The 25,041-nt window shown below is 37.5% G+C and overlaps 2 protein-coding genes across 2 annotated transcripts; one reads left to right on the forward strand and one right to left on the reverse strand.

The window, feature by feature from the left end:
- Positions 1-218: 218 nt before the first annotated feature.
- LOC103715333 (carbon catabolite repressor protein 4 homolog 3) lies at positions 219-15,702 on the reverse strand. Its single transcript, XM_008802919.4, is given in 14 exon segments — positions 219-1,038; positions 4,187-4,271; positions 4,343-4,428; positions 4,870-4,981; positions 5,098-5,174; positions 5,333-5,365; positions 5,773-5,865; positions 8,115-8,201; positions 11,132-11,213; positions 11,280-11,332; positions 11,426-11,451; positions 11,454-11,490; positions 11,623-11,786; positions 15,192-15,702. Coding segments are annotated over 14 exon segments (1,287 nt in total). The 5' UTR covers positions 15,430-15,702; the 3' UTR covers positions 219-924.
- Positions 15,703-15,904: 202 nt separating this feature from the next.
- On the forward strand, positions 15,905-24,641 carry LOC103715332. The gene is made up of 5 exons (XM_008802918.4): positions 15,905-16,413; positions 16,997-17,090; positions 23,630-23,667; positions 23,788-23,923; positions 24,050-24,641. The coding sequence occupies exons 1-5, from the start codon at positions 16,081-16,083 to the stop codon at positions 24,463-24,465; spliced, it is 1,017 nt and encodes a 338-aa protein (XP_008801140.2). The 5' UTR covers positions 15,905-16,080; the 3' UTR covers positions 24,466-24,641.
- Positions 24,642-25,041: the final 400 nt, after the last annotated feature.

Here is a 25,041-nt window from a genome sequence, read left to right on the forward strand (position 1 = left end):
GTTAAAAAAAATTGTTACCATAGAACGCTCATCTGCATAGGACAAACACATGATTCATAAAACTATGCAAAATAATTGAACTCATGATCAACTGTGACGTCTAAACCAAATCAAATATGCAAGGAGATTGTTGAGTTGCGTTTTCATATGTATCATTCACCTTTTGATCTATATGGTTCCAAAGTTCCGCTTAATTTTTCTGATCTTGGTTGCAAACATAGCCAAAAGGATCATTGAAATGCAGCCATTAGGAGAGTTTTCTGAAACAAGGATATTATGCTATACAAGGATGCCAAATGGAAGCTGGCTAATTCGCAGATAAAACTGATCTTCCTGAAATATCATTTACAGAGACAGCCAAAACCTATCCCATCTCCGCACAATTTGCTATCATTTCTACATGTAGACAAAAGCCGACAATGATTATTACCATTAACTGACAAGTTCACAAATTTTTTGCCATTGGGTTCTGCAGTCTTGCATGCGAGCATATCAATTTGGGAAACCGAGGGAGCCGTCTGGTACTGTAAAGTACTCAAACCATTCATAAAGGATGAGTAGCAATTGAGAGACTGAATAACAATTGCTATCAAACCTGTATTGTGTTTTGATGTTGCAGAGAACTTTGGAGGCATTTATCATAATCTTGACAGTCACACAGCTGCTTTACCTGATCCTGCTACATGCTGGTATCATAAGCAGCAGATATGGCCCTGGTTACTGGAACTATGGCACTGACCATGGAGCAATGTCTCGGGAAACTCAGGAGGATTCAACCACAACAGCACCTCCAGATGCATAAATAGATTGTGGTGTTTAATCTGATACAAGCTCAACTTGGTTGGGCTTCTGCTCTCCTACTCCAAATTTTTATCCTATCTGAAGTTAAAAACTCCGAACCTTATATCAGCTCAAGTAGTCATTTCAGTGAGTTGTGTCTTCTTTTGTTGAAATGTTGGTTGGGCCTTTTAATTCCAAGTCACTGCATTCTTTGAAGATGAACTCAGACACCAGGCCTACGTGATCGCTTCCTATCTCCTGCATTTAAGATAAATTGCTTTATTTAGCGGCCATAAATCATGAATCTGGAGGTATTTTGAATTAGAGTCTGACACATGCCTGTCTGATTGCTGGAGAAAACAATCAGCTCATCTAATGCAAGAAAAACAAAGAGAGGATTAGGGACAAAGGTCCACTGATGAAGCTGTCTGTCTTTTCAAGGTATTTTGAATCAAATACCAAAGCTAAAAATGTTGCCTCATCTGAGAAGCATTTCAGTAACAACACTACAAGGTATCACAACTAGAAAAGTAGTCACGAAAGTTAAAAGCGTTTAGCAAAATGCCGCAAAAGACCAGCAAAGCAGAATTGACTTGTAAATGTTGTTTGAGACTACAATTCCGTTGCTTAAATGCTAATAGGTGAAGAAGGCTGGAATTAGATGGTAGAAGCAAAACCATTGGATGGCAAACAATTTTAAGGATATTTGCTTTTGAATTCAAGATAAATTTCAGAAAATCAATCTTACTGCTAGCGCATCTACTAACTTAAAAGCTTCACGTCCCAATTATCAGGTGCCAAAATATACTACTCTTAAAAGTCTTATAGTTAATTTGTAGTCAGACCCTCCTGATAAATTCACATAAGATGTGTCTTTTTAATAATTAATAAGATGTGTTTCAAGTGTGCATTAGAATAAGTTGGCAAGCAACCTAATGAAAACACGCAAAATCTTGATCCTAACAAGGTCTTGTTTGTCTAAAACCCAAATAGGTAGGATAGGATAGGATTGCTATGATAGAGGGAGGGAGCGTGGGAGAAAGTAAGAATGCAGAGGTCATTGCCACACCCAGTGGGATTAAGAAAAAGGCCTCCACTGGGAGCAGGTTACGTGACCATCACACTTTTCCTCTCCCACTCTCCTGCTTCCTCCCTCCCTGCCCCCCATGCTCTGTTCCTAAGCTATCCCACTAGATCATGCAGGAAGCTCTGAAACAGGCCGTAGGGGCCTATTTGGTCCAATCTTGCAGGATTTGACAGGATGAGGGAAGAAGAGGGGAAGAGCCGATGAAAGGGAGTCCAAGAGGTAGAGAATGAGAGCATAATTAAGAGGAACTCTGAAGCCCTTTTTTTGATCCTGTGAGGATCAGGCCAAAAAAGAACTTCTTGAGGCTTTCTTTCTCTAACTCCTGTATAAAGCAGGTCAGCAAACCCTCATACTGCTCTCTCTCTCTCTCTCCCCCCCCCCCTCTCCTACCCTCTCCCTTGCTTCTCCACCCCCTCCCCGCATTCCCTCCAACCCAACCCATCATGCTAGATCTTAAGAGACAGGACTATAAATAGGTCAAATTTGGGTTGGATCCGTACTGTATCCATCTTCAACCTCAATAAGAAAAATCGAGTTCAAATCCAGGTACAAATCCATCAAAATGAATAAGCTCCAAACTCACTTCTGAACTTGATTAATAATTAGATTCCAATTGGGATTTGCCTTCTATCGACGTCCTCTCTCTCTCCCTCCCTCCCTCCCCCGCTCGCTCTCTCTTTCCTTCTCCTCCAGCTTCGAGAACGCGTCCCATTTTCTGAGCCCGAACCATACCAGTGAGCCGCCAGTACAGTTCGAAACGAGCGAAACCGGCCGATTCGGATCGGTTCCGCCGACATTGGCAGAGGAGCACAAAGAATAAGAAGGCAGCTGCCCAGTTAAAAAAATGATACAGCTGCAGATGACCTCGCACATAGAGTAAGATCCATAGACGTATCAGATTTCAAGTAGTATAATTAAACCAATTACCCGCAGCTATAGATAACCTATGACACATATGGATACGGATATGGATATAGTGCGTCTGAGGCATCTTTCGGTGGCTACTATCCAACGCAGCCTGAAGCATCTTACGAGTCGGATTTTACTATCGGCTTATTCAAATGGGTCCTTTCACAGCCGTTTCATCAGCCAGTTTATCAGCCAGAGGACATCCCTCAGAGCCAGAGCTTTAGCGAGAAATCCGAGAGTATTTATAATCCAGAGCGCGTTTCTTATGGGATGAACATATAAGACTACAATATCGCTTGGTTAAAAGGGTGGGTTGATGTGCCTTCTAACTATGCTGATAATGCGGATATCTATAAGAGGCATCGCCACTTGATCCGATTTTAGATATCGGAATGTATGTTGTACTTTAAATCTATGTAATTGATTGTATTATTTTACAATTTTTACCTCACTACTTGGGTTGAGAAAATTTCATCCTACTCCTTGTAGCATGCAATAGGATGCATCATTTAGGTTAAACCGATATCATAGAAAAACATCAAAACAAATCAACAAAAATGAAAAAAACATCAAATTAGACTTAAAATCATTGAAAAAGTTCAAAAAGAGTGATTACCAATTAAATCAACTTGAAATACTCCAAAAAAAAGGGCATGCCGGTTCCGGCCCACCGTACCAACATGGTACAGTACCGAACCGTATCGGCCGCTAACCGATACGGGTCCTGGTATCGGTTCAGCGGATCTTACTTAGGACGAGGGATGTCCCAAGATGCGCCAAACATGACACTAGGACAACTGATAGGATGGTTCCATCCAAACACTTAGAATTGTGCCCCATCCTGACATCCCATAGAATGTTCCATCGGAACTTGAATCCTCGATTCTTCACCATAAAGCAGAGCGGGCTATCAAAATAATATAGTTCATGTTTTATACCATAGCATTAACTTTTACAAACTCATCATTCAGATCCATAGCCCTAACTCGTACTCCATACTATAATATCGATATCACGAACTCCAAAATTAACCATGTATCACCAAAAGGTTAACATTTATCAAAAGAAAAAACTCTCCCTCTCATTCCAAAGGTACCAGGAAGTATCTCAACTATATTCGAGAAGTATCTAGAGCACTTTTCTAATTTTAAAAATAGGATACTTAACAAAAGAATTAGATGCATATCCTAGAAGTATTTAACAAGCATCTGATATATTTTTGGTATAGACATGGCATACAATTTGAAGTATTCATGCTTCCCATATTATATATGCATGTGCGTGTGTGTGTCTATATATATATAAATATACATAAATACATACATATATATATATATATGCAACCACCTTTAGCTTGGAAGAACTAACAAGTTGAAGTTATAAATCAAATAATTAGTAAATAAAAAATACCTTGCTTGGTAGACCGCCTAGCTTCCGTAATATGTCAGTGGGAAGTGTATCTAAAACTCGTGTACATGCAAGTCCAGTTGAGTACCTTTATTAAAGAGATCAAGGTCAGATCATATTAAGGCATCTATAAAGTACGGATGGAGTAAAGGCGCTCACCAAATATAGTCAACAGTTCCAAAAAATTTAGAGTGATAGGTGGTAGCTAGCGGTTCACCATGAGGGCCCCTTGTCCTTGCATTACCCTTTAAAAAAAGTTGCAATCCCTTGAAATGCATTTCAAAATAAGATAGAAATTTCAAGTACTTAAGGTGAGTCCAAAAAAATCATGATATCGATAGGAAATTTCAAGTACTTAGGGTGAGTCCGAAAAAAATCATGATACTTTGTTTTTTGAAATTACAAATCATGCTTCCATAATCTAGAATATTTGGTATGATGAAATTTCAAAAACATTCTAAAATCACAAATTTAATAATATTTAGTTTTTTACTGTGAGAAGTATTTTTCAATATCATGCTTTTCTCTTCTTATCTTCATATCTTTATATTTTTAAATCTCTAACAACCAACGACTATCCAAAAAAATTCTATATTTTAAACTCAAACATCTAAAATCATGGAGACAAAATCATGATTTGAAATTTAAAATCTCCAAACACAGCCTTTAAGAGAACGGACAAGTACTTTAACACTAGCATAAGCGCTGTGCAGCATCAATGGATGCTCAAGTTTTGTACATTTCGACTGCCCGGTTGCGTTTTTCAACTCCTTGTCAGTCCATTGAAACGTCATCAAACTGCAAAAAAGGTAATTATGGGTATTGAAGAACTGAAGATGAGATCTTGCATAAATGTACGTCAGTAGATGTAGTAATAGATATATTATTATCAAGATGTATAGCTTCTCAGATACCTAGGTAGATCATATAGAGCAAACTCCCACCTATCCTGTCCAGATATATGTCTTCTATCATGTGTAGCAATATTTAGCTGAAATAAACAAAGACAGCCCTTAGGGATATTATTAATCATCTCAATTGAAGCTGAATGCAGAGGTGATTATATGTCAAAATCTCATATAGGAGTACCAGGTTAAGTTGAAAATCACAAAAAATGTGACACAACTATCTAACAAACAGTTTATTCACCTCTGAGGTTGACAAGAATTCATATATTGCGCTCTGTCCACAAGAAAATAAATAAAAAGTTAGCAGTCACATAATATACAAAAACAAGCACATTCTTCATAATATTTATGACTATGGTCTTTGTTATGGAGTATGTTGAGATGGCCGGGTAGGTGGAACCAACGAAGCTTCTTTCAATCACTATGTAGCAAGAAGCAATGACAACTACAAGAGGCTAGTTCGGGGGAAGGCAGAATTTTTTGTAATATTGATTTGCCCACAGGAGAAAAACTTTCTATCTGGTACACCTTATCATGTTTGCTGTTTGCTACTGAACTCCCTTACGAATTAAATAGTGTATTCATTCCCGTAAAGAAACTTTCTCATAAGGACAATGGGAGGCAGTAAGTTGATAATATAAAAGCATAATCTACTATAACTATTGGGCAGAATCAACATACTTCAGGTGTGCTGTTAAAATCACCAGCAAGCACAACAGGAATGTTACCCCATTTTTCTGAAAGGGTATTTGCCTTTGACAACAGTAAGCGGACCTGATAAAACAAATGTAAGTACAGAAGCACCTCACAGATGCCACAGAGAAAAAAATTGAGAATTGGAGCTTAAGGGCTTTTCAGGCATGTACTAATACAAGACATTAGCAGCGAACAAAATGAACGTGATGCTCCAATATTGTTGAACACTTCAACTTACATATACATCATATATACAGATCCATATACATTACATATGCACATACTTTATGGACATGCCTACATTTATGTGTAAAAATATGTGTATCTATATGCACACACATATATAACACAGATATGTGATTCATATACATTACATATATATCATAAGTGTGAGACTGTATGTGGCTGAGAATATTTATATATATATACCTAAATAAATACGTACATATACCTATGTATGTACGAATACCAATAAACACATATTAGCACATGGAGCAGTATTGTTGCAGGTGGTTACCTGTGCGCCAGAGAACCCACCCAAGCAGCATGCAGTTCAAACTACCAAAGTGGCCACTACCAGAAAGAGGATTTAGTGCAGAAACAATTGAAGTGCCTATCCATAACATACCATATCGATATTGCAAACAATGCTGACGGGTTATTTGCAGGGGGCAGGGTTGCCTACTTTACCAATGCATATCGACAAGCATGGATGCATAATGCTGCCATACATAATGATGCATGCGACTTCGTAGTGACACAGACTTGTATCCTTCTTTCCCATAATAAAAGCAGCAGCTCATTTGATTAGCCTCTGTTTCTACTCTAGGAACTCCTAACCCTTGAACTTTTTCTTTTCCTTCTGTTTCTACTCTAGGAACTCTTCCTTGTTGACTTCTCTTTTTTTTATTTGAGGATTTGAAGGCTCAATTTATACATTGAATTGATACTGATAAAAAAAATCAGCAATCCAAGTTTCATCTACGGTTAAGAATAATGATGTTCTAAAATAAGTCCTTTCCCACATTGTTACCAACATATAGACTTCACATAATACTCAAAATATGTCATCAATCTGTAAACATAATTGCATGTTACCCTGTAAAATTTATTATCACTTTGGAGTTTATTTACATTATGTGTAAACATACTCATGTAACGTCGGCCTGTATGTATGATACACAGCAATCAGCATAGATATCTAGGATGACACTATTTTAACTTTATATGAATTAGCTAACAGCTACGTTTATTTGATTAGGATATGTCTACACACTAGATTAAAGCAATTAAAAATTGGCCAGCTTTAGAAAAGTTGATTAAAGTCATGTATCATCGCAAGCTGCTTATAGATCTCTTTGGAAAGATTTGTGTCTTTCATGGCATTGTATGCTGAGTTTCAACATCATATGGCACCACAAATGTAGCATGATCCTTTAACTGGCATGGTTAAGATGGGCTATAATTTGATCCTTGTTATGTGCAAAAACGAATAGTCTTGGGTGGTCACTGGCATGAGTAGGTGATGCTCATGTTATTCATGTAAACTCATCTGTCAGTCAATCTCAATACATAAAGTTAATTCCTGAAACTTATGACACATAACATTGCCTGAGCAGCAAAGAACAAAATCCATTGATGGATGATCAGTAAAGGGCAGCAATCATGGGCACATGTCCTTAATGATAGACGATAGACAACAGCAAAGGGCATAGAAACATTGACACCTGCACTCAGTAACAGCTGAGTGATGAATTGAACCCTCTCTCTATCTCTCTCCACATGCAGTAAAGGATGGCCCACACTCACCTGGAGTTGTCCCAACCCTGCTGGAAAAAACCCAACTCCTTTCACGCACTTACCTAAATCCACCATGCCTCCACCCTATGAGCCCCTTCTTTGCTTGGGCCATTAACTCACTAGCCAATGCTCAACAATCAGATACCTGATGTAAAAAAGGAAAAAAATGAAGAGGAATGGGAAATGAAAAGTAGTTGAGGATTAAAGAGAAAGGAAATTGAACAGAAAGGAAAAGGGTATATACTCGTTGGTCCTTTATCTCCTTAGCTTCTAAATTTATTTAAAGATTGTCTGAATTGTCTTCCACACTGACTTTTCTTAAAACATGTCTTCCTCAAATTCTCTATGCTCTTGTTTTTCTTCATATATAGAATAAAGCATGATTTGGCATTTTGTGATAAAGATTAATCATTAATGCAAATGATAGGAAAAAGAAACTGACACATAATGGTTGTGTGTGTACGTGTGTGTGTGCATACACTAGAACACTAACACATAATGGATCTGGAAAATATTTAGTGACACACCTGACCCAACTTAATATCTCCACGTTTTGGATTGAAAAGCACATGGATGTTGCCAACTACTAATCTTCTTGGAACAGCTTCACGTTTCTGCCTATAATAAACCAAAATCAATATGAACAAAGAAAAAATATGGAAAATTTTGTGACAGGGATAACAAATATAATCTACAGCATGCAACTGAAGATTACAAATATTGTGCAAAATTCCTCTTTCCAGGCAAACTGGCTCTGTGGCCAGAATATAAAATTGCTTAGCTCACTAAATTGAAACAGGGTAAATATCCCTTCAATCTATCATCAGAATAGGATATTCTTGCTTCTGGACAACTCTGAGTGGTTATAATACAAGGTTAGCACACCTCACATGACCAGTTTAAATTATACATATGTTAGAGGTGCTAGTGGGACAGCATGTGGAAGCATTAGAGCACTCATTATCAACGTAGCAATGAAAGACACCTAGCCGTAGACACACATGACCAGTTTAAATTATACATATGTTAGAGGTTCTAGTGGAACAGCATGTGTAGTATTAGAACATTCATTATTTGTATATCTATCATTTTATCAACATAGCAATGTAAGACACCTAGCTATAGACACCCTCTGATTTTGAAGTTTTGTTCAAAAATCTAGTTGCAGCAGCAGTATTCTGAAATAGTTTGTAGATATCTGAAGCTTTAAAGGAATGGTATCTATTGGATAATTAGAGTTATCACACCTCCCTTCTAGCTCAAAGATTGAGTCCTTAAAACTTCCCAGCAGCAAATATTAGAACTACCAGAACTAAAATAAACTCCTCTAACAGAAGAAAGGTAACTGAGATTTTAAAATTACAATGAAGTTTTCCTTCTATCGGTAAGAGAAACAAGCAAAAAGATTAAGAACAAAAATACCAAACCAGGACTCTTAAACAGAATGTTAGATCACATCAAAGATAAGGTAGAAAGGAAAAATATGCTAAATGCATGCATACTATCATAGTCACAAGTTTGGCATTTAGAACAATACGGTCAAGGGTAAGAATTCAAAGTTGAGAAAAATGAGGGCAATCTTCCAAAAGTTTGGAAAGAACACCAATGACTAAATATTACAAAAACAAAGCTAACATTATTGAAATATTTTATTTATGGAAGTAATAAGAACAATATGCAAAAAGCATACACGACAACACCTAGCCTCACTATTTAATTTGTAAAAGTCTTTTAATTATTCACAGATAATTTATAAATAAGTCATTAAATTCATGAACAAATAATGAATGATTGAAGAATTATTAATTAATTCATTTACCAAGGATACATTGAAGAATCATGATACCAACAGAAAATCAAAAACAATTCAAGATTTTTTTAACAACTGGAAGAATGACTCTAGCTTCTCATCATGTCCAAGTTCTTATTTCAAAGATAAGAATCTCTATATTTAAGGGAATGGGAAGTCCAGGGTCTCTCCTTTCACATCCCCATAACTCTGACCTCTATGAGCTACTCCCTTCTATAATAAATACTTTCATGTAAATATATCCTTAACCGAAAAAAGAGAGAGAAGTGTCAGGTTACATAAACAATAAACACTATTTTGACCAAGGTACATTGAACCGATACCGGTAGGCATACCGGTTGCCTACCGGACCGGTTAGTACCAGAAACGGTTCGGTACAAATCGGTCTCCTGGCCCTTTTCTTTTTGCGGTCACGTCCGCCCGCGGACGCGAGTAGATAAAAGGCTGGCCACAGATGCCACTCTGTGGCATTTACGACCCGCGCCAGCGGGAGAACCGCGCACGGGGCAGTTCCCAATGCAATAAATCGCGCCCGCGTGAGGTGGAACCGTGTGCGGAAATGCGTGGGGCGGGAAACCGCGCGGAAACGTGCGGGGCGGAGAACCGCGCGCCTGCACTCTGCCCCGAGGGTCAGGCCACGCGCTGTGGTTTAAAATCCACAGCGTGCACGCTGTGATTAAAAAAAAGTGGTATGCAGCCAATAGGCATGCGTACCGGTCGATACCGGCCCGAAAACAGCTAGAACCAGTTTCCACGCTGTCCGGGTACCGGTTCCAAGCCGGATCGATCCGTATCGGCCCGAATCGACCGGTACGCTCCGGTTTGGCAGACCATGATTTTGACCAAACACAGAATGACAAGGATGGGGACTCACAACCACCCAAACTTCCTCTCATGTGCATCACACGTGGCCAACTCAAGCAAGAACACAAACTGAACACTTGAGGTTACTATGTTCACCTCCTAAAGTAACAAATTACAAGGGAAGCAGCAGTACATCTTTGACCTCCACTTTGAGAAACAATGGCAACCCTAACCTGTGTATTTTTTTCTGCTATGAGAAACAATGCTGCTACTAATCTGTGTAATTCTCCTGTCAATCATATTGACGGATGAAGAATCCATGGTCCAAGTATTAGCTCATATTGTTAAAGAAGTTTAGTACCACTTAGTTACTGAATCAATAAAAGAAAAGTTACAATATTAATTACCTTCCAAAAAATAATTTACTCACTGATGCATGTGGCGTACTAGAAGAGATTTCACAAATAAGTTGTGTCAAATGTTACTTGATGTGCCTTTTTTAATGTGTACATCACTCTCTTCTCAAGCTTTATCAGATGCTTGTATTAAGAAGCAATCTGTTATAAAGTCAGAATTGCTTATTACTGATCCACCACAGCTCGATCATATCTCTAATATATACTCCTTTTGTAGCGAATATTTTGACACAAATTTGACTATTCATCAATTCTATTGTTACATTATAATCACTAGATGTTTTCTTGGTATGCCAAGAATTTTTAGTTGCTCAAAAAGTTCTGCTGCAATCAACCAAGACTATGCTTCAGCTTTCATACATTAAATAAGGAAGAAGTTCCTAAGTATCCAAAGGAAATTGCCCATAATAAACTTTCCAAAGACTTAGATGCCAGATCTTTAATTAGAGAACTAAAAGGACATGTAAGTGAACATTGATTTAAAGAGAATAAAGCTTCTAACTTATCATGGTACCTCAAATACAAATAGTTGAGCAACATTATCACGAAGACCAAAAGCACTGAACTCGATGTAGTCTCCCTCAAGTAAGCGAAACCTGCAACAAAACAATGACCACCTTGGTGTGGTTAAGTAGAATTTACGCATACCCAATAATTCTTACCGTTTTACTTTCCAGAATATAGCACATCCATCCTTGGCCTCCCCTGTGCGTCCCTATGAATGGTATTTGTAATCAGTCGTATTTCATGAAGTACTTGGTGTAACAGAAAATAAATCAATTACATTATTAGGGATCAGGAGGTATACCTTATAACTACCAGCATATCCTTTTTATTCATATTGATCAATATATCCTCGTATCTATCTACTTCCTGAAATACCAGAAGAGAGGCAATCCAGTAACAACAAAAAAATATGATGAACTTTATGTTAAAAGAAGCCATTCATTGGGTCCAGCACCACAAAGACAACATCAGTAAATAAAGTATGAGCAACATACTTGCCTGAAGACACACTATATCAGCATTCCATCTACAAATTTCCTGGAGAATGAGCCCTTTCCTTGAGTCCCATTTCATAACATCAAAAGGAATCTTCCAATAAAGGTCTCTGTGATATGAAGCATTCTTATCGGCCAATATGTTATATGATACAAGCACAAACCTGTCTGGCACCAAAGATTAGGTCAGATTCGGGCCCCTCCAACCCACTTGCATGCTTAAAAGAAATTTTGACATTCACATGGACTGCAAAATTTCAATTGATTTCAACTGAAATTTGAAATATTCTGATCATTAACAAGTCAATTTCAGTTAAAAGTGCTCATTTCAAAAGAAAACTTGTAAGGTTACTTAAAACATAGACAATGATATGAGACTAAGAGAATCTGTTAGAACAGATCAAATTTCACTCTATTTTCCCCAAGACGCCTAAGAAAATTCTGGAGTGGTGGGGCGGCGTGGGGGGCAGTGTTGCTAAATATTATTATATAATGGTTCCTCATAGATTAGCAATGGGAGTAAAGGATCAGGGATTGGTGCAGGCAAGGTACGCAGTACCGACTGTACCGACGTACTGGTGGGCATCGGTACCGGTACGGTACCGAACCAAACCGAGCCGAACCGGTACTGTACCGAACCAAACCGGCCCGGATCGGTCCGGGCCGGTACCGGATCGGTACCGGTCGGTACGGTTCGGTACCGAAATATATAGTTGTACGGTACAACTGGTACAACTTGTACCGTACCGGTAGGGTCCGGTACCGGTATGTACCATGGGTGCAGGTTCATCACTAAGTTGTCTATGTTTTTCAGTCCTGACAAGTTTCTATGTTTCAACACTTTTGGGCACTTGGGCACAACAAGGCAGTTCTTAGAACTCCTAGAGCTGATTATGTTGTTTGCAACATTAAATATCGAAAGATAGCATTTCAACTAGTCCTTTCATGGAAAAAAAAATATTGCAAGCATTCAAATGGGAAATTGACTAAGTGCAAATTTGTTGGGTTACACTTCCCTATGAGGAGAAGAGCAATTTTCATCTTGGGCTAGCTATATGGAATGGAGAAGCCCATCACTAAAGCCCACTCTTGATTTTTTTGGCATCTTTTCTTATAGAAGAAAAAGGGAAGAGATTAGCGTTGGTTAGTGAATATGAGAGAGATCCCTTCTTTCTTTAGGGAGAGAGTTTGTTCTTGTTGGAAGACCTCAATGAAGGAAACCCTAGAAGTCCCACAGCTTTGGAAGGTCATTTCCATGGAAGAAGGCAGGAAGAAGGACGAGGGCTCTGGATTTGTGAAGCTCCATCCTCAAATCCATGCTCATGACTCTTGGCATCCCCAAATCGGCATTCTTGCAAGGTTTTGAGAACTCTCTGTGGATGAGTCCATTCAAAAACCTTGTATGTTAGAATCCACCTTGTTTCCTGAGAAGATTTGATGTATAGTGCAAGAGATGTTGTCTTTAGATGTTTGGTAGCCTCTAGGCGTACCCTAGATAGTTGTGATCCAAGAGAGGTGTTCTCTTGATATTGTGATCCTTGGCTTGACCAAGAAGAACTTTTTGGTCCATTAATTGGAGACCATAAAAGCTTGATTGGGACTTGGTCCTGCGGTTTTTCCTTGTTGGGGTTTTCATATAAAATATCTTGGTCACTTATATCTTGATGATTTTTATTGTGTATTTGTATTCCTGTTGCTCAGATATAGAAGGGAACGAGAAAAATTTCTGCTACTATCATTTCAAGTCCACGTGCACATGTTTTGAGCATACGCGCATAAAATGGTTATCGATTTGCACTAATACACTAATATCCTCAATTGTGTGCAGTAATTTAGTCTGAAACACAGTTATTTCAGATTTGTTTGCCTTCCATTCTCAGCCCAACAAAAGCAAGATCATTTTAAAGTGAACATGCAGTTCTAATAAATCATCAACAACTTTCTCTTCTTTTTTCTGTAATTAAATACACAAAAACAAGTTATTTTTACATAAAAAATAATAGCTAACTTAGTAAATGTTCAGTTTTAAAGTATTTATTTTACTTGCATCCTAATTTTTTTATTAAAAAATTGTAAAGAAGTTACTCTGGTTTGAAGTTCTTACATATTAAAAATTTTGGGCACTCTGGAAAGCCCTTATAATAGGCACCTCATTTTAGTCAACTATCCACTTAACACTTTTACCACGACTGCCCACATGTTTTAGATGGCGCTTCCTAGGCAGTCGGTGTGTCAAGTTTGGCAAAATGTGGGCGTGGAACAGCAAGAACGTGGAATAATGACCAGCTTGTTCCTTTTGAGTCCAAGATTGGAGATACTAATGAGTTCTTAAGTGGTATATGAGAGGGAAGATAAACAAGGATGGCCTAGACATCAAATATATTATTGCTCATTCGCTGAGGAACTAATTAGCAGAAAAAAGGGCGATGGATTGCTAGGACAGAAGAATGGATCCTAAGTATGGGAATAGACTGCAAGATGGGACTGCACGAACTGCAACATAGGATTTACAAGCTTCTGCACCATGTTTTAAAAAAGGGGGTGACAGATTGCTAGGAAAGAAGTATGGGAGTTCAGTGTACAAATAACCACAAAATGCCACCATGGTAACTGCATCCGACATTTCAAAGCAGGATTTACAAGCTTCCGCAGCATGATTAGTGCAGTCAAAGATGAGGAGCACAAGGATTTAGGCATCAACTTGCTAGCATTGGTGTAACAAGTTCAACAGTTGCCGACAAACAAGAAATGGGCGCTATTTAGCGAGACTGGAACGACAGTTAGATTCAAGCTAAGATTCTTGTGAGGACCCGTGCGGGCGTGTGTTTAGTCCCACATCGGTTATTCGCTGGATAGATCTTAAGTACTTGTGCAGGATCAAGAAACCTAAATAATACCTTCCGGCTAGCCATTTTGGGTGAGGTTCTGGGTTGTTACAAATGGTATCAAAGCAGACCCAGCCTATAATCTATGTGGACTAGGGAACACTGTAGCACGGTTCCACTGGGGCTAACCATGAGTCGATCGTGGTGTTTGTAATTAGATTTGAATGGACTTGAACCCTTAACCTGACGAGGACGTCAGGACTTGAACGGAGGGAGTATGTAAGGACCCGTGCGGGTGTGTGTTTAGTCCCACATCGGTTATTCGCTGAATAGATCTTGGGTACTTATACAGGATCAATAAACCTAAATAATACCTTCCGGCTAGCCATTTTAGATGAGATTCTGGGTTGTTACAATTCTTATCCCAAAGGATATTCGATTCACCCCTAACCCAAGGAAACATCAGCTTTGTCTGCATGGAACATGCGCCAAATAGTTAGAGAGCAATAACAAGGTCATCCTCAAAGGGGAAAAAAAAAAGGAAATTTGAACCTTCTATCTCGGCACAATTTTCCACTTGCACCAGAATTTGAGCCCAAATTTGACAATGCAACTTAAATTGTTAAAGTCCTAAGCAATCTATTTTTTGTTTCTCAAAAAATCGGTAATTCTTTGGGTTTCATACTTCCATTTGAGCACGCTATACAATAAAACTACAGTTATACTTGGAGCATGGAATCTGGAGTACCATTTCTGGAGTCGGACAGTGATAAGTCCTCGGCTTTGATCCAGCGGCGTATGGGCTTCAAGGGGTAGAACGTTCTCCTCCTATCCGGATTATACCAGCGACGATCCCTCGGCGCCGGCGAGTCCGGGGTTTCTCCGGCGCTGCAGGACGGCGAGCGCCAGCATCTGTAAGGGCGGCGGAGAGCCACCGCGGCCAGCGGCGCATGGGCGCTGCTCAACCACGAAGTCTCGCAGCCCATTGCTGGTGGAAGGAAAGGAAGAGAGCGAAGTCCAGTTGGAGATGGGGATAAGGTAAACTACCTCCAAGAATTGATCAGATACCCCTACAAGACTAGGAATTAGTTGCTCTATGCGACCACCGGAAGATCTTATCGGACTACTAACGCGCCGTGCCGTTTGGAAGGAATTAAACTTTCACCTCCTCACACCTTCAAAATAATCGAATATTATATTTCCGCGGCAGCAACATTGCAGAAAGTGCAATAACATAAACCAGATTGGGACCTTAGTTGTAATCTGGTAATCTGGCCAAATTTGAAGCTAACCCATAAAGCCTTGCTGAGGTCAAGTATGACCCCATAGAATTGAACCTGATCCAATCAACTCAAATGAACCCAAAGAACCCTCTAAATCAGATCCAATCCGAAAATGGACATGATCCAAGACTGACCCACCCAAGCCAATGCCTCGGACTCGGAACCATATCTTCGACCCCAAGCATTCTAGCTGAAGCGGCGGAGAAGTTGGAAACGTGACAGCGAGGCAGCAGCGAACGTGGCCGCGACTTCTGCCACCAAATTGTTCTGCTCGGATTGGATCCAAAAACCGATGATGATGGACTCGATGTTGCTTCTACTTGGATCCTGAATCACGGCCTCGCAGGAAAAAAAATGGCGTGCGGATTGCTACTCTGCAGCAAGCAGAGTGCCCCTCAACTCCATCCGTCTTCTTCTCTTCCTTCTCAAATCGTCCTCCACGGTCGCTTTAGAGGAACGCCGGCAGCAGCGTGGAGCTCTCGGCGTTGGCCGACGATTAGTGGAAGAAGCGGCGGATTCCTCCTGGGCCGCCGATTGCCGTTCAAAGGCTCAGCTCCGTGCACCGCCAAGAAAGGCAGCGATGTCTCGCCGTCGGAGGTCGGGCCGTCGCGGCGGGTGCTGCAGGTTGCGCTGTGGGCCGCCGAGGCCATTTACATTCTCTGGCTCTTCCTTCTTCCTTATGCTCCGGTACACATGCTCTTCATCTTGCCAAACTCTCTTGTGGAACAAAGAAATCGGACAAATATTTGTTAGCAAAATTTTTATTTTAGAATTTTGATGTCTTTTAAATGCTTGTTGGTGACAAATACAGATGCTGTGAACAATTAAACATTTAAACACAAGTCTGACATGTTGACACAAATCTTCAAAAACAAGACTGGATATGTATGCTGCTGTCAATAAAAAATTGAATAAAACCTCAACATATACAGAACACTAGTTGAAGAAATATAGATAAACTACTGATAATTCAGTCTCACAAACTTGGAGTCATTCCTGTCACAATAGACAAGAGAAAAGGAGAAGAATATTTGGTTTTGGAGTTTATATATGTGAAGTGTCTATAGGCACTGTAACTCTTGATTCAAGAATGTAGATGCCTGTCTATAATTAAAATATATTGCAGAAATCATTGACCAAATATCTATAATTGTCTTTTCATGAAAAAGAAAGTGTTTTCTTGGTTTGCAACTATTATTCTAAGATGAAAAAGAAAAAGAAGAAAAAATCTCCATTCATTTTTAAGTATTGACTAGTAACTTGTCTGCAGGGTGACCCAGTATGGGCAATAAAGTTGGACACCATCAATGATATTGTGGGCCTGTCCCTCAATTTCTTCTTTATCCTGCCCTTACTGAACACTGGTAAGTTAGTTTTGAATGTCAAAACATTTTTGTTCAGCATCCTATTTGAAGATCTTTTTCTCATTGAGAATGTTCCTTAAAATTTTTCATGTGTTTTGATTTGTCAACTATATGAGGAAAAGATTTAGCATTTAGCAAGTATGCAAGTTATGGTCTAAGATAATCACCTAGTTTCTGAGTATAGTGTTGTTTGTAACTTAGTGGCATCTAACTTATACTTAAATTTTTGATAGTCAATACACATTCCATCTTCACTAATTTGAAGTAGATATTAGCTACTGCCCTACCATTTCCTGGTTATGATACATAATAGAAAGTATTTATTCCATGATTATCTTTTTTCTAGTTAAACAAGTTTGTTCATTGTTTTAGAAAAGAAGTAATATGAGTTCTAAGGTTTTGCATTTGATAGAGGGATAACTTTTGGAGGGTTATGCATTTTATTGTTGAAGGGATGGTAAATTTCATGGGATAAGCCCGGTTTTAGTATTTAGTTGGACAAATGCGTGGACGGAATAAGTGAGCCTGTTGGTTTTCATGATTATTTGGATTTTATTACAAGGATAAAATTGCCCTCCCACTTTTTATTGTGTTTAAAGAGTAGGCAAAAACATAATTGGAGGGGATAATTTTCCCCTATTCCTCAGGATAATTCTATTTTGCCAATTCGGTGTAAAAGAATTTATCCGAATAAGCCCACTTTTTTGGACTTATTTGAATAAGGCTATTCCATGGTCTGTTTTGGGTGTTTGGGTGGCCTAACACCCCATTTAGAGGGGAAACAACTCCTCTACCAAATGCATTAGGTAGATCTACCTTTTAGACTAAGATTTTCAGTTTGTTATGTGAAAGGTTCTGAGAGACATTGTTGCTATTATCATGGTGGATGCCTCTCACCACTTTCTTGTCAAATGCCTGATCTGTTTGTCATTTAAAATACATGTGCAATTCATGGTTCATGCCACAGTTAATGATGTGGGAAAATGAAAAGAAAAAGGCTACCATACACGGGGTTTTTGAGTTGAGAGATCTCGTGTAGCATAATGACTCCAAGTCTCTTAAAAGATATAGTTAGATCTTGAAAAATGTCTGTAATACTAAAGAATCATATTTCTTCTGAACAACCATCCCCTTCATCTCAATTTTCTTTTCCGCTCGAAAATTCTAAGAACTTTCATCATAAGTTCTGGTTGTTTATGCTTGAGATGAAGATCCGGTGTAGTCATGAGGATCAGAATACTTTTTTCTAACTTTCATGTTTATGAGATCCTGCGATGAATGTAGTGAAGGTGATAGCTGAATTATCCACTGATATTATTGCTCCTATTAAAGTTTAGAATAAGTTTGCATCTTCAAAAGTTGAAATATGTCTTTCCCAGGAGTACGTGACACTCCTTAGTTCCTAGGGAAAATAAAGATGTAAAATGCAAGGTGGAAAGCCTATGACACAATCAAATTCAAGGCATCTGTTGTCTTTGCACATGATTAGTGGCAATGGAAGCATTGAGGACTTTGTTTAGATGGTGATGATAGAAAATTTTTTAACTAAAATTGAAGCCCACATCTTGCTCATAACAACCAGCGCAATAAGCTAACAGCACTCAGTCCAGCTGTTTATCCCCCTGCCATCTTGGGAAGAGGTCCTGCATCCGATGCTGTATTACTGTACCAGAACTCTTTACTTTCTGTCCATGTAAAGACCATCTGATGACTGATGTGCAATGCTTTTCTTGTGATGACAAACCTTCCTTTTTGGTAGAATTTGGTTCTTTATCAGGTTGTAATTCATGATGCTTGATCCCAGTTTTTCCTTTTAAATTTTAAGTGATTTATATTTATGCCTTGGAAATTTTGAGAGAGTGAGATCACATTAATGGCCTTGAATTATACTTAACAGATCCCTGTGTAAGCTGTATTCATGATTAAAGTAATTCTTGGACCATATCCAGGAAGGTTATAACGGCAGAAGATGTCTTTGATGAACAAACATGAGATTGATTTTTTTCTCCAAGAATGGTAATCTGATGTTAAATATACTTCTGTATCCATCAGTTCAGCAGCTTACATCGGCTGGATTGCAAAATTAACTAACAAACTTCATGAGGCCATGCACGTTCACCCAAACAAGTGTCAGCAAGTCATATTCTTGATTCATGTTGCATGTAGAGGATCATGTCAAAATTCTATCATTAGGAGTTAAAAAATTGAGCTCAAGTTTCAAGATAATTTAAACTCATTGTGATATTTGGGTGACTTCTTGGGTCGGAAACAGCGTGTTTGTATCAATATTTCCAATTTTTGGTTTAAAAAATAAAGCACGAAAACCAGGTGAGAAACCTGTTTGGTATGCATGTTTCTGTTTTTTTGTTTTTTAGAAAACTGAACTCAAGTTTCTGGAAAAAGTAAAAAACTTTGTAAAATAGATTACTTTTTCTAAGAGGAACAACCATTCAGGTTTTTTTTCTTTCCTCATGGACCATGTGAGCCCTTCTCTCTGAACTCTGTCTAACTCACTACAATTCTATGTTCTGATATAGAATCTGGCCACTGCTAAGCTTCGGCCGTTCATCTAGACATTGACTAATTATTTCTTCTCTCCTCTTCTCCTTTTGTTCCTGTTATCTCCTCTTCCTTCTCCTTCTCCTATTCTTCTCATCCTTTCCATCTAGTCCAGTTCGGTGCAATCTAGGTGAATGGCTTACCAGCAGGCTGGATTTGCTGCTTCTCTACTCTTCTTCCCTTCTCTTCCCCTTCTTTTCCTTCTTCTCCTTCTTCCCCTTCTTCTCTTCCTTTTTTTCTCTTCCTTCCCCTCTCTTCCTTCTATTTTTTGTTATATAAAACAAAAAACAATAGTGACTGCCAACAAGTTTTTGTTTTCAAAAATTGGAAAAAAAGAAACAAAATTTTAGTTTTCAAGTTTTAAAACATGATGAACTAACGATGATGCCAAATGCATCCTAAGGCCTATTTGTTTGCCTGTAATTGTAGTCTGCGGTTGCTGTTGACTGTAATTGAATTGCAGCCTTGAAGGCATCCAAAACAAGTGTTTGTATGCCTACAATTGCAACTGCAGGTTGCAATTCAACCACAAGAAGGGGCTTAAAAAACATGTAATTGGAACTGTAGCCAAAATTGGTCATAGTTCCAAGTACAAGTTTCCTTGTAATTGAGAAAGCCCTTTTGGCAAGTCCCCTAACCACTCCAACCAATAATTTGCTTATTTAATTATTATTATTGTATGCAATGATTCTCGTTGTAGTCTATAAATAATATTATAATAATATTTATAATCGTATAAAATAAACAATGTATAATTATTTATAAGTATAGATTATTATTATATTAATTACACAATTATACATTATTATTATATATAATAACTGCAACTATATAATTAGATAATTATATATAACAAATAATCGATAGTAATTATTAGTTATTATACTGCATATTATAAATATATCTATGACTATAGTAATATGTCTAGATGTTATCATATCAAAATATTTTACATAGGTATAATTACTATAGAAATTATTCTATACTAATCTAATGATAATTCTGAAGCAATATTATTTTTTCATTATAATTAAAAAATAATATGATAAATATTATTACAAGAGAAAATATATATACAATTCACTGTTTTTCAGGGGGATAAACAGGCCCCTAAAGTATACAATTCCAAGCAAACAGCCCCCTATACAATTCCAATTATAGGCAAATGAATTGCAAGCAGGCAAACAGCCCCCTAAATTATTAGGCTTTCTATTTAAATCAAAAATAAAAATAAACACAAAATTTCAAATACAGTGTAGATTTTTTTCATGAATATCCTTCTAAAAATTCAAATTTGCACGAATACCCTCTTAAAATTTATATTTATTGTTGTACCCTCATAAAACACTGTTTTTGCACAAATGCCCCTAATATAACGGTTTTTCTAACACCATTAATAAAAAATTATATTTATTTTGATTAAAAATAAAATAAATTTTGAAATTACTTTTTTATCCTCCATCATGATCGCTTTTTTTTGCACATCTACCCATTAAGGATATTTTGGTCATTTTAATTTGAAACCGTTACTTTTTTAACAGTGTTAGATGGCGTGGGTACATATGCAAAAACAAGAATAAAAAAAAGGGTATTATAGCAAAACAAGTATTTTACGAGGGTATACATGCAATATTAATTTTGGAAGGGTATTCAAGCAAAATTTGATATTTATGAAGATATTCATGCAAAAAACTCTTTATAAAATGGATTGTCATGAGAGAGAAAGCGACTTAATGGGAAACATAACTATATTGCAATGGAATCTTTTAAATTCAATAATCATAGCAATCAAAAATTTAATATTTATCGATTTCTGATTGAAGAGAAATGAATGAATCAAGTGATCAAGAAAGGAAGGAGAAATTATATGCTATCCTATTATTCATCCAAAAAGGAAGGGTTTTGTTGATTGGCTGAACTTCCATTTTAGCTAAGATTTGATAGAAGATAAACTAGTGATTTTTGCTTGACGAGCTGACAAATGAGATTTAAAAAGTAATATGCCAAAATTCACCATTTTCATTTTTTTAAATACTAAAGATTATAAAAATAAGTAATTTAAATCGATCAATGGCTTGTAGTAAGTTTACTACAGTTTTATTTTGTTAAAGATCTATATAAATCATCTGTTGCATTTTTTAAGTTTTAATAGGGTTTTAGTTTCGTAAACTAATGGTTTTATTTCAGATGCTGTCACTGCTAGACTTCTTGATCTCCTCCAACTAAACTATCAGTCACGTTCAACAACCATGCAATCCAAGCAGACAATGCTATTTCTATAATCATGGGGCAAGGCTTAGTTCTGGTTGCAAGCATAGAAATTTCTGCACATCTGTCATCAATGATGCCCCAAGACAAATCTGCTTCCACCCATTTGTCACCCTTGACATTCCTCTGTCATCTGAAGGTAATGAATAAGGTTTTCTCAGATGAACGATGCAGACAGAAGATTTCTTATGCAGAAACTTCTATGCACATATCTAGAACCGAGCCCTGTCCAATAGTCTCACATCCAATCCACAATTCTCAAAATCTAATGCAAAAACAATGGCAAAGATGAGTAAACCTTCTGTTCCTTCCTATGGACCCATATCTTCCCACAATCCTTATACTTTTCTCATCTTTTCTAATAGTACCAAGATGTTTCTCATGGTAAAGATAATGGGCAGTATTAGCAATGATATTGGGTAAGCAAACAACAGCACTGCTCAACAAAAGAGCGGAATCAACAATGGCACTTCGTTGCATTCGTCATTTCCAAGCGTGACATCAATAGTAACCATGAGAAATGATGGGCCTTAGCACAAGCATCAGTAGCACCTTAAACTGTCAGTATTTAAAATATAATAGATATAGTTGATTCCTTTTATCACTCAATGGTTAATGAATTGTTTTTGTCTTTGATGTTTGCTTGCTCAAAAGTTTCCTGCTGTTGGACTCTTTCTCACTTTCTCAATAGGTATCTCCATTCTATCTTTCACATCATCAGAGGGAACCCCTCCATGGAAACCCTTCATCCTTTTTCTTTGTTATCTTTGAGATTCCATGAAGTGGAGATTCGTATATGCAATTTCAATTCCTTGCCAATTTCACATTTTCATCTCCTTTTCCTTCCTATACAACAGTTGCAAATCTTGATGAGGACATATGGAGCGTTTTAAGTTTGCTATACACAAAGCTCAAAAGGGTTTTGTTGTATCATAGAGGGGATCATGCAGAGTGCATTAGCACAGTCATTATCACAGATGGGGCAGTATACACATTAAGGGGCTGTCTGGTTGCTGTTTCAAAATTCACCTGGAGTTCTTTTATATATGCTTGCTGCTAGGAATGAGTTAATGGTGGGAACGAAGCTCAAGATATGGAAAATCATTTTTTGAGTGAAATCAGGTGTCCTGGTTTTTTCTGATTGTAACCTCCATGGAGGCTACTGGGTAGTGCTTTCTTCCTCAAATTCATTCTTTCCTGTAATTAGCCTTCCCCTCACTTTCATCCAAAGGCTTAGCTTATCTAGAGGCAATCTATGCTGACATCCAAAGACCTTAGTGATAGAGCCTATACTCACCTCAAGGCCTATATGTCTTATGCTTTTAGTTGTTTCCCACCTCATCCGCATCAATATGTTCAACATAAACATCATATCTAAAGTTTTTCAAATTTTGGTATTTATGTTAGGTACTTCTTGTCAAGAGAAAACAGTGACGTAATCCATAATTTTTGTGGTGGATAAGTGCTCAGTTCCCTAGTACATTGTTATAAGTAATTTCTCATTGTTAAGTTATTTATCTCCCTGAATCCCTAGGACATTGTTATAAGTAATTTCTCATTGTTAAGTTATTTATCTCCCTGAATTCTTGTTGCATTGTATTTGTTCATCTCGTGTGCACCTGAAATTTGGCTCCATCATGCTCATGTTTAATATGCACATTTGCTGTATCTTCAATTTACTAATTCGGTTGGTGCATTTGATGGCAGTGTAGTTGGCATTCATGTGATGGAAGCACCAGTGCTTCACCCTGTAAGATACTTAAAAAGCACCCACAGATACTACTTCATTCCTTTCGATATTTAAAGTTATCATTTGTTAACTTCAAATTTTCACTTTTGAGTCTCACAAATAATTCTTTTGTTTTTCTAGATGGCTGAGGGATTATTCAATTTTGTAATTGGATGGACACTTCTGTTTGCTCCATTGCTATTCACTGATTGTCAGAGAGACAGATACAAAGGATCTTTAGACCTCTTGTGGGGTTTTCAGATGTTCCTCACAAATAGTATGCTTTATTTTGAACTCCAAGTTTCATTTCTGTACAAGAAAATGATAACTAATTTTATCTTTTATCTTTCATCATTTCCACTGACAACTGTTTTCTTCTTTGTTCATGCAATGATGTCTGTAGCTTTCTTGATACCTTACATGGCGATCCGACTTAATGACATAGATATGAAGCATTCTCCTTCCAAACCATCTCAATTGGGTTTATTGATGACAAATGGTGCATCGGTTGTGGGGATGGTTGGTGGGACAGTCTGCTTAGTCTCAACACTGTGGGCTGTTTTCGGCCGCTCTGATGTTGGGTTTGGAGGTATTGCAGATCGTTGGGAATTTTTGGAAAGGTATGTTGGATCAGAGAGGCTGGCTTACGCATTTATATGGGACATCTGTCTTTATGCCATATTTCAGACTTGGTTGATAGGTGACAATCTTCAAAATGTGAAGACGAATAATGAACAGATAGTGAGAAATCTAAGGTTCATACCTGTTGTGGGTTTGGTTGCTTATCTTTTGAGCTTAGATAAAGAGAAAATATTTTAGTTCAGCTTAAACTGATACCTATATTTTAGTGTTCTCTTGTAAATGTATCTAGACTAGATTGGTCGATATTGGAGAGATTAAAATAAAGTTGCAATTTTGCTTTCAAACTAGTTGGATGAGATTTATGATCCCTATTATTCTTCTCATAATTTGCTAATTGTTAAATTCTGCTAAAATTTGTTCCAGTGACATCACTTATGTGAATCCTTTACTAATTGAGATTAGAAGGGGATGTAATAGTACTTTCCACTTCTAGTGCTTACTGCCATTAGCTTCTTATGATTTATTGTTCCTTGTATGATATAATGTTAGAGAATAACATGTGTGTAGACATATAAGATGATAGATGCAAGGATAAAAATGCAATGGTGAACAAAACAAGCCTTGTTAGTAAGGAGGGGGAAATGGATTTTTTGATGCTTTGAAAAGAAGAGAGAATTCAAATTAAAGAAGGCTTTGGAGAAACATAGAAGGTTTCTTTTGATGATTATTAATGACTAGTAGATTATAGAGCCATCTGTAAATAAATTCAAGAAAATTTTGTTGGTTACAGAATTTGAAATCTTATGCATCCTT

This window comes from Phoenix dactylifera, chromosome 8 (assembly GCF_009389715.1).
Source record: "Phoenix dactylifera cultivar Barhee BC4 chromosome 8, palm_55x_up_171113_PBpolish2nd_filt_p, whole genome shotgun sequence".
Taxonomy (NCBI): domain Eukaryota; kingdom Viridiplantae; phylum Streptophyta; class Magnoliopsida; order Arecales; family Arecaceae; genus Phoenix; species Phoenix dactylifera.

Excerpts from the sequence above, each read along its gene's own strand:
- LOC103715332 (XM_008802918.4), top strand. The coding sequence starts at position 16,081 with ATGGCGTGCGGATTGCTACTCTGCAGCAAGCAGAGTGCCCCTCAACTC. Across the intron at positions 16,414-16,996 it reads TCCTTCTTCCTTATGCTCCG|GGTGACCCAGTATGGGCAAT; the intron begins GTACACATGCTC and ends ACTTGTCTGCAG. Across the intron at positions 17,091-23,629 it reads CCTGCCCTTACTGAACACTG|TTGGCATTCATGTGATGGAA; the intron begins GTAAGTTAGTTT and ends ATGGCAGTGTAG.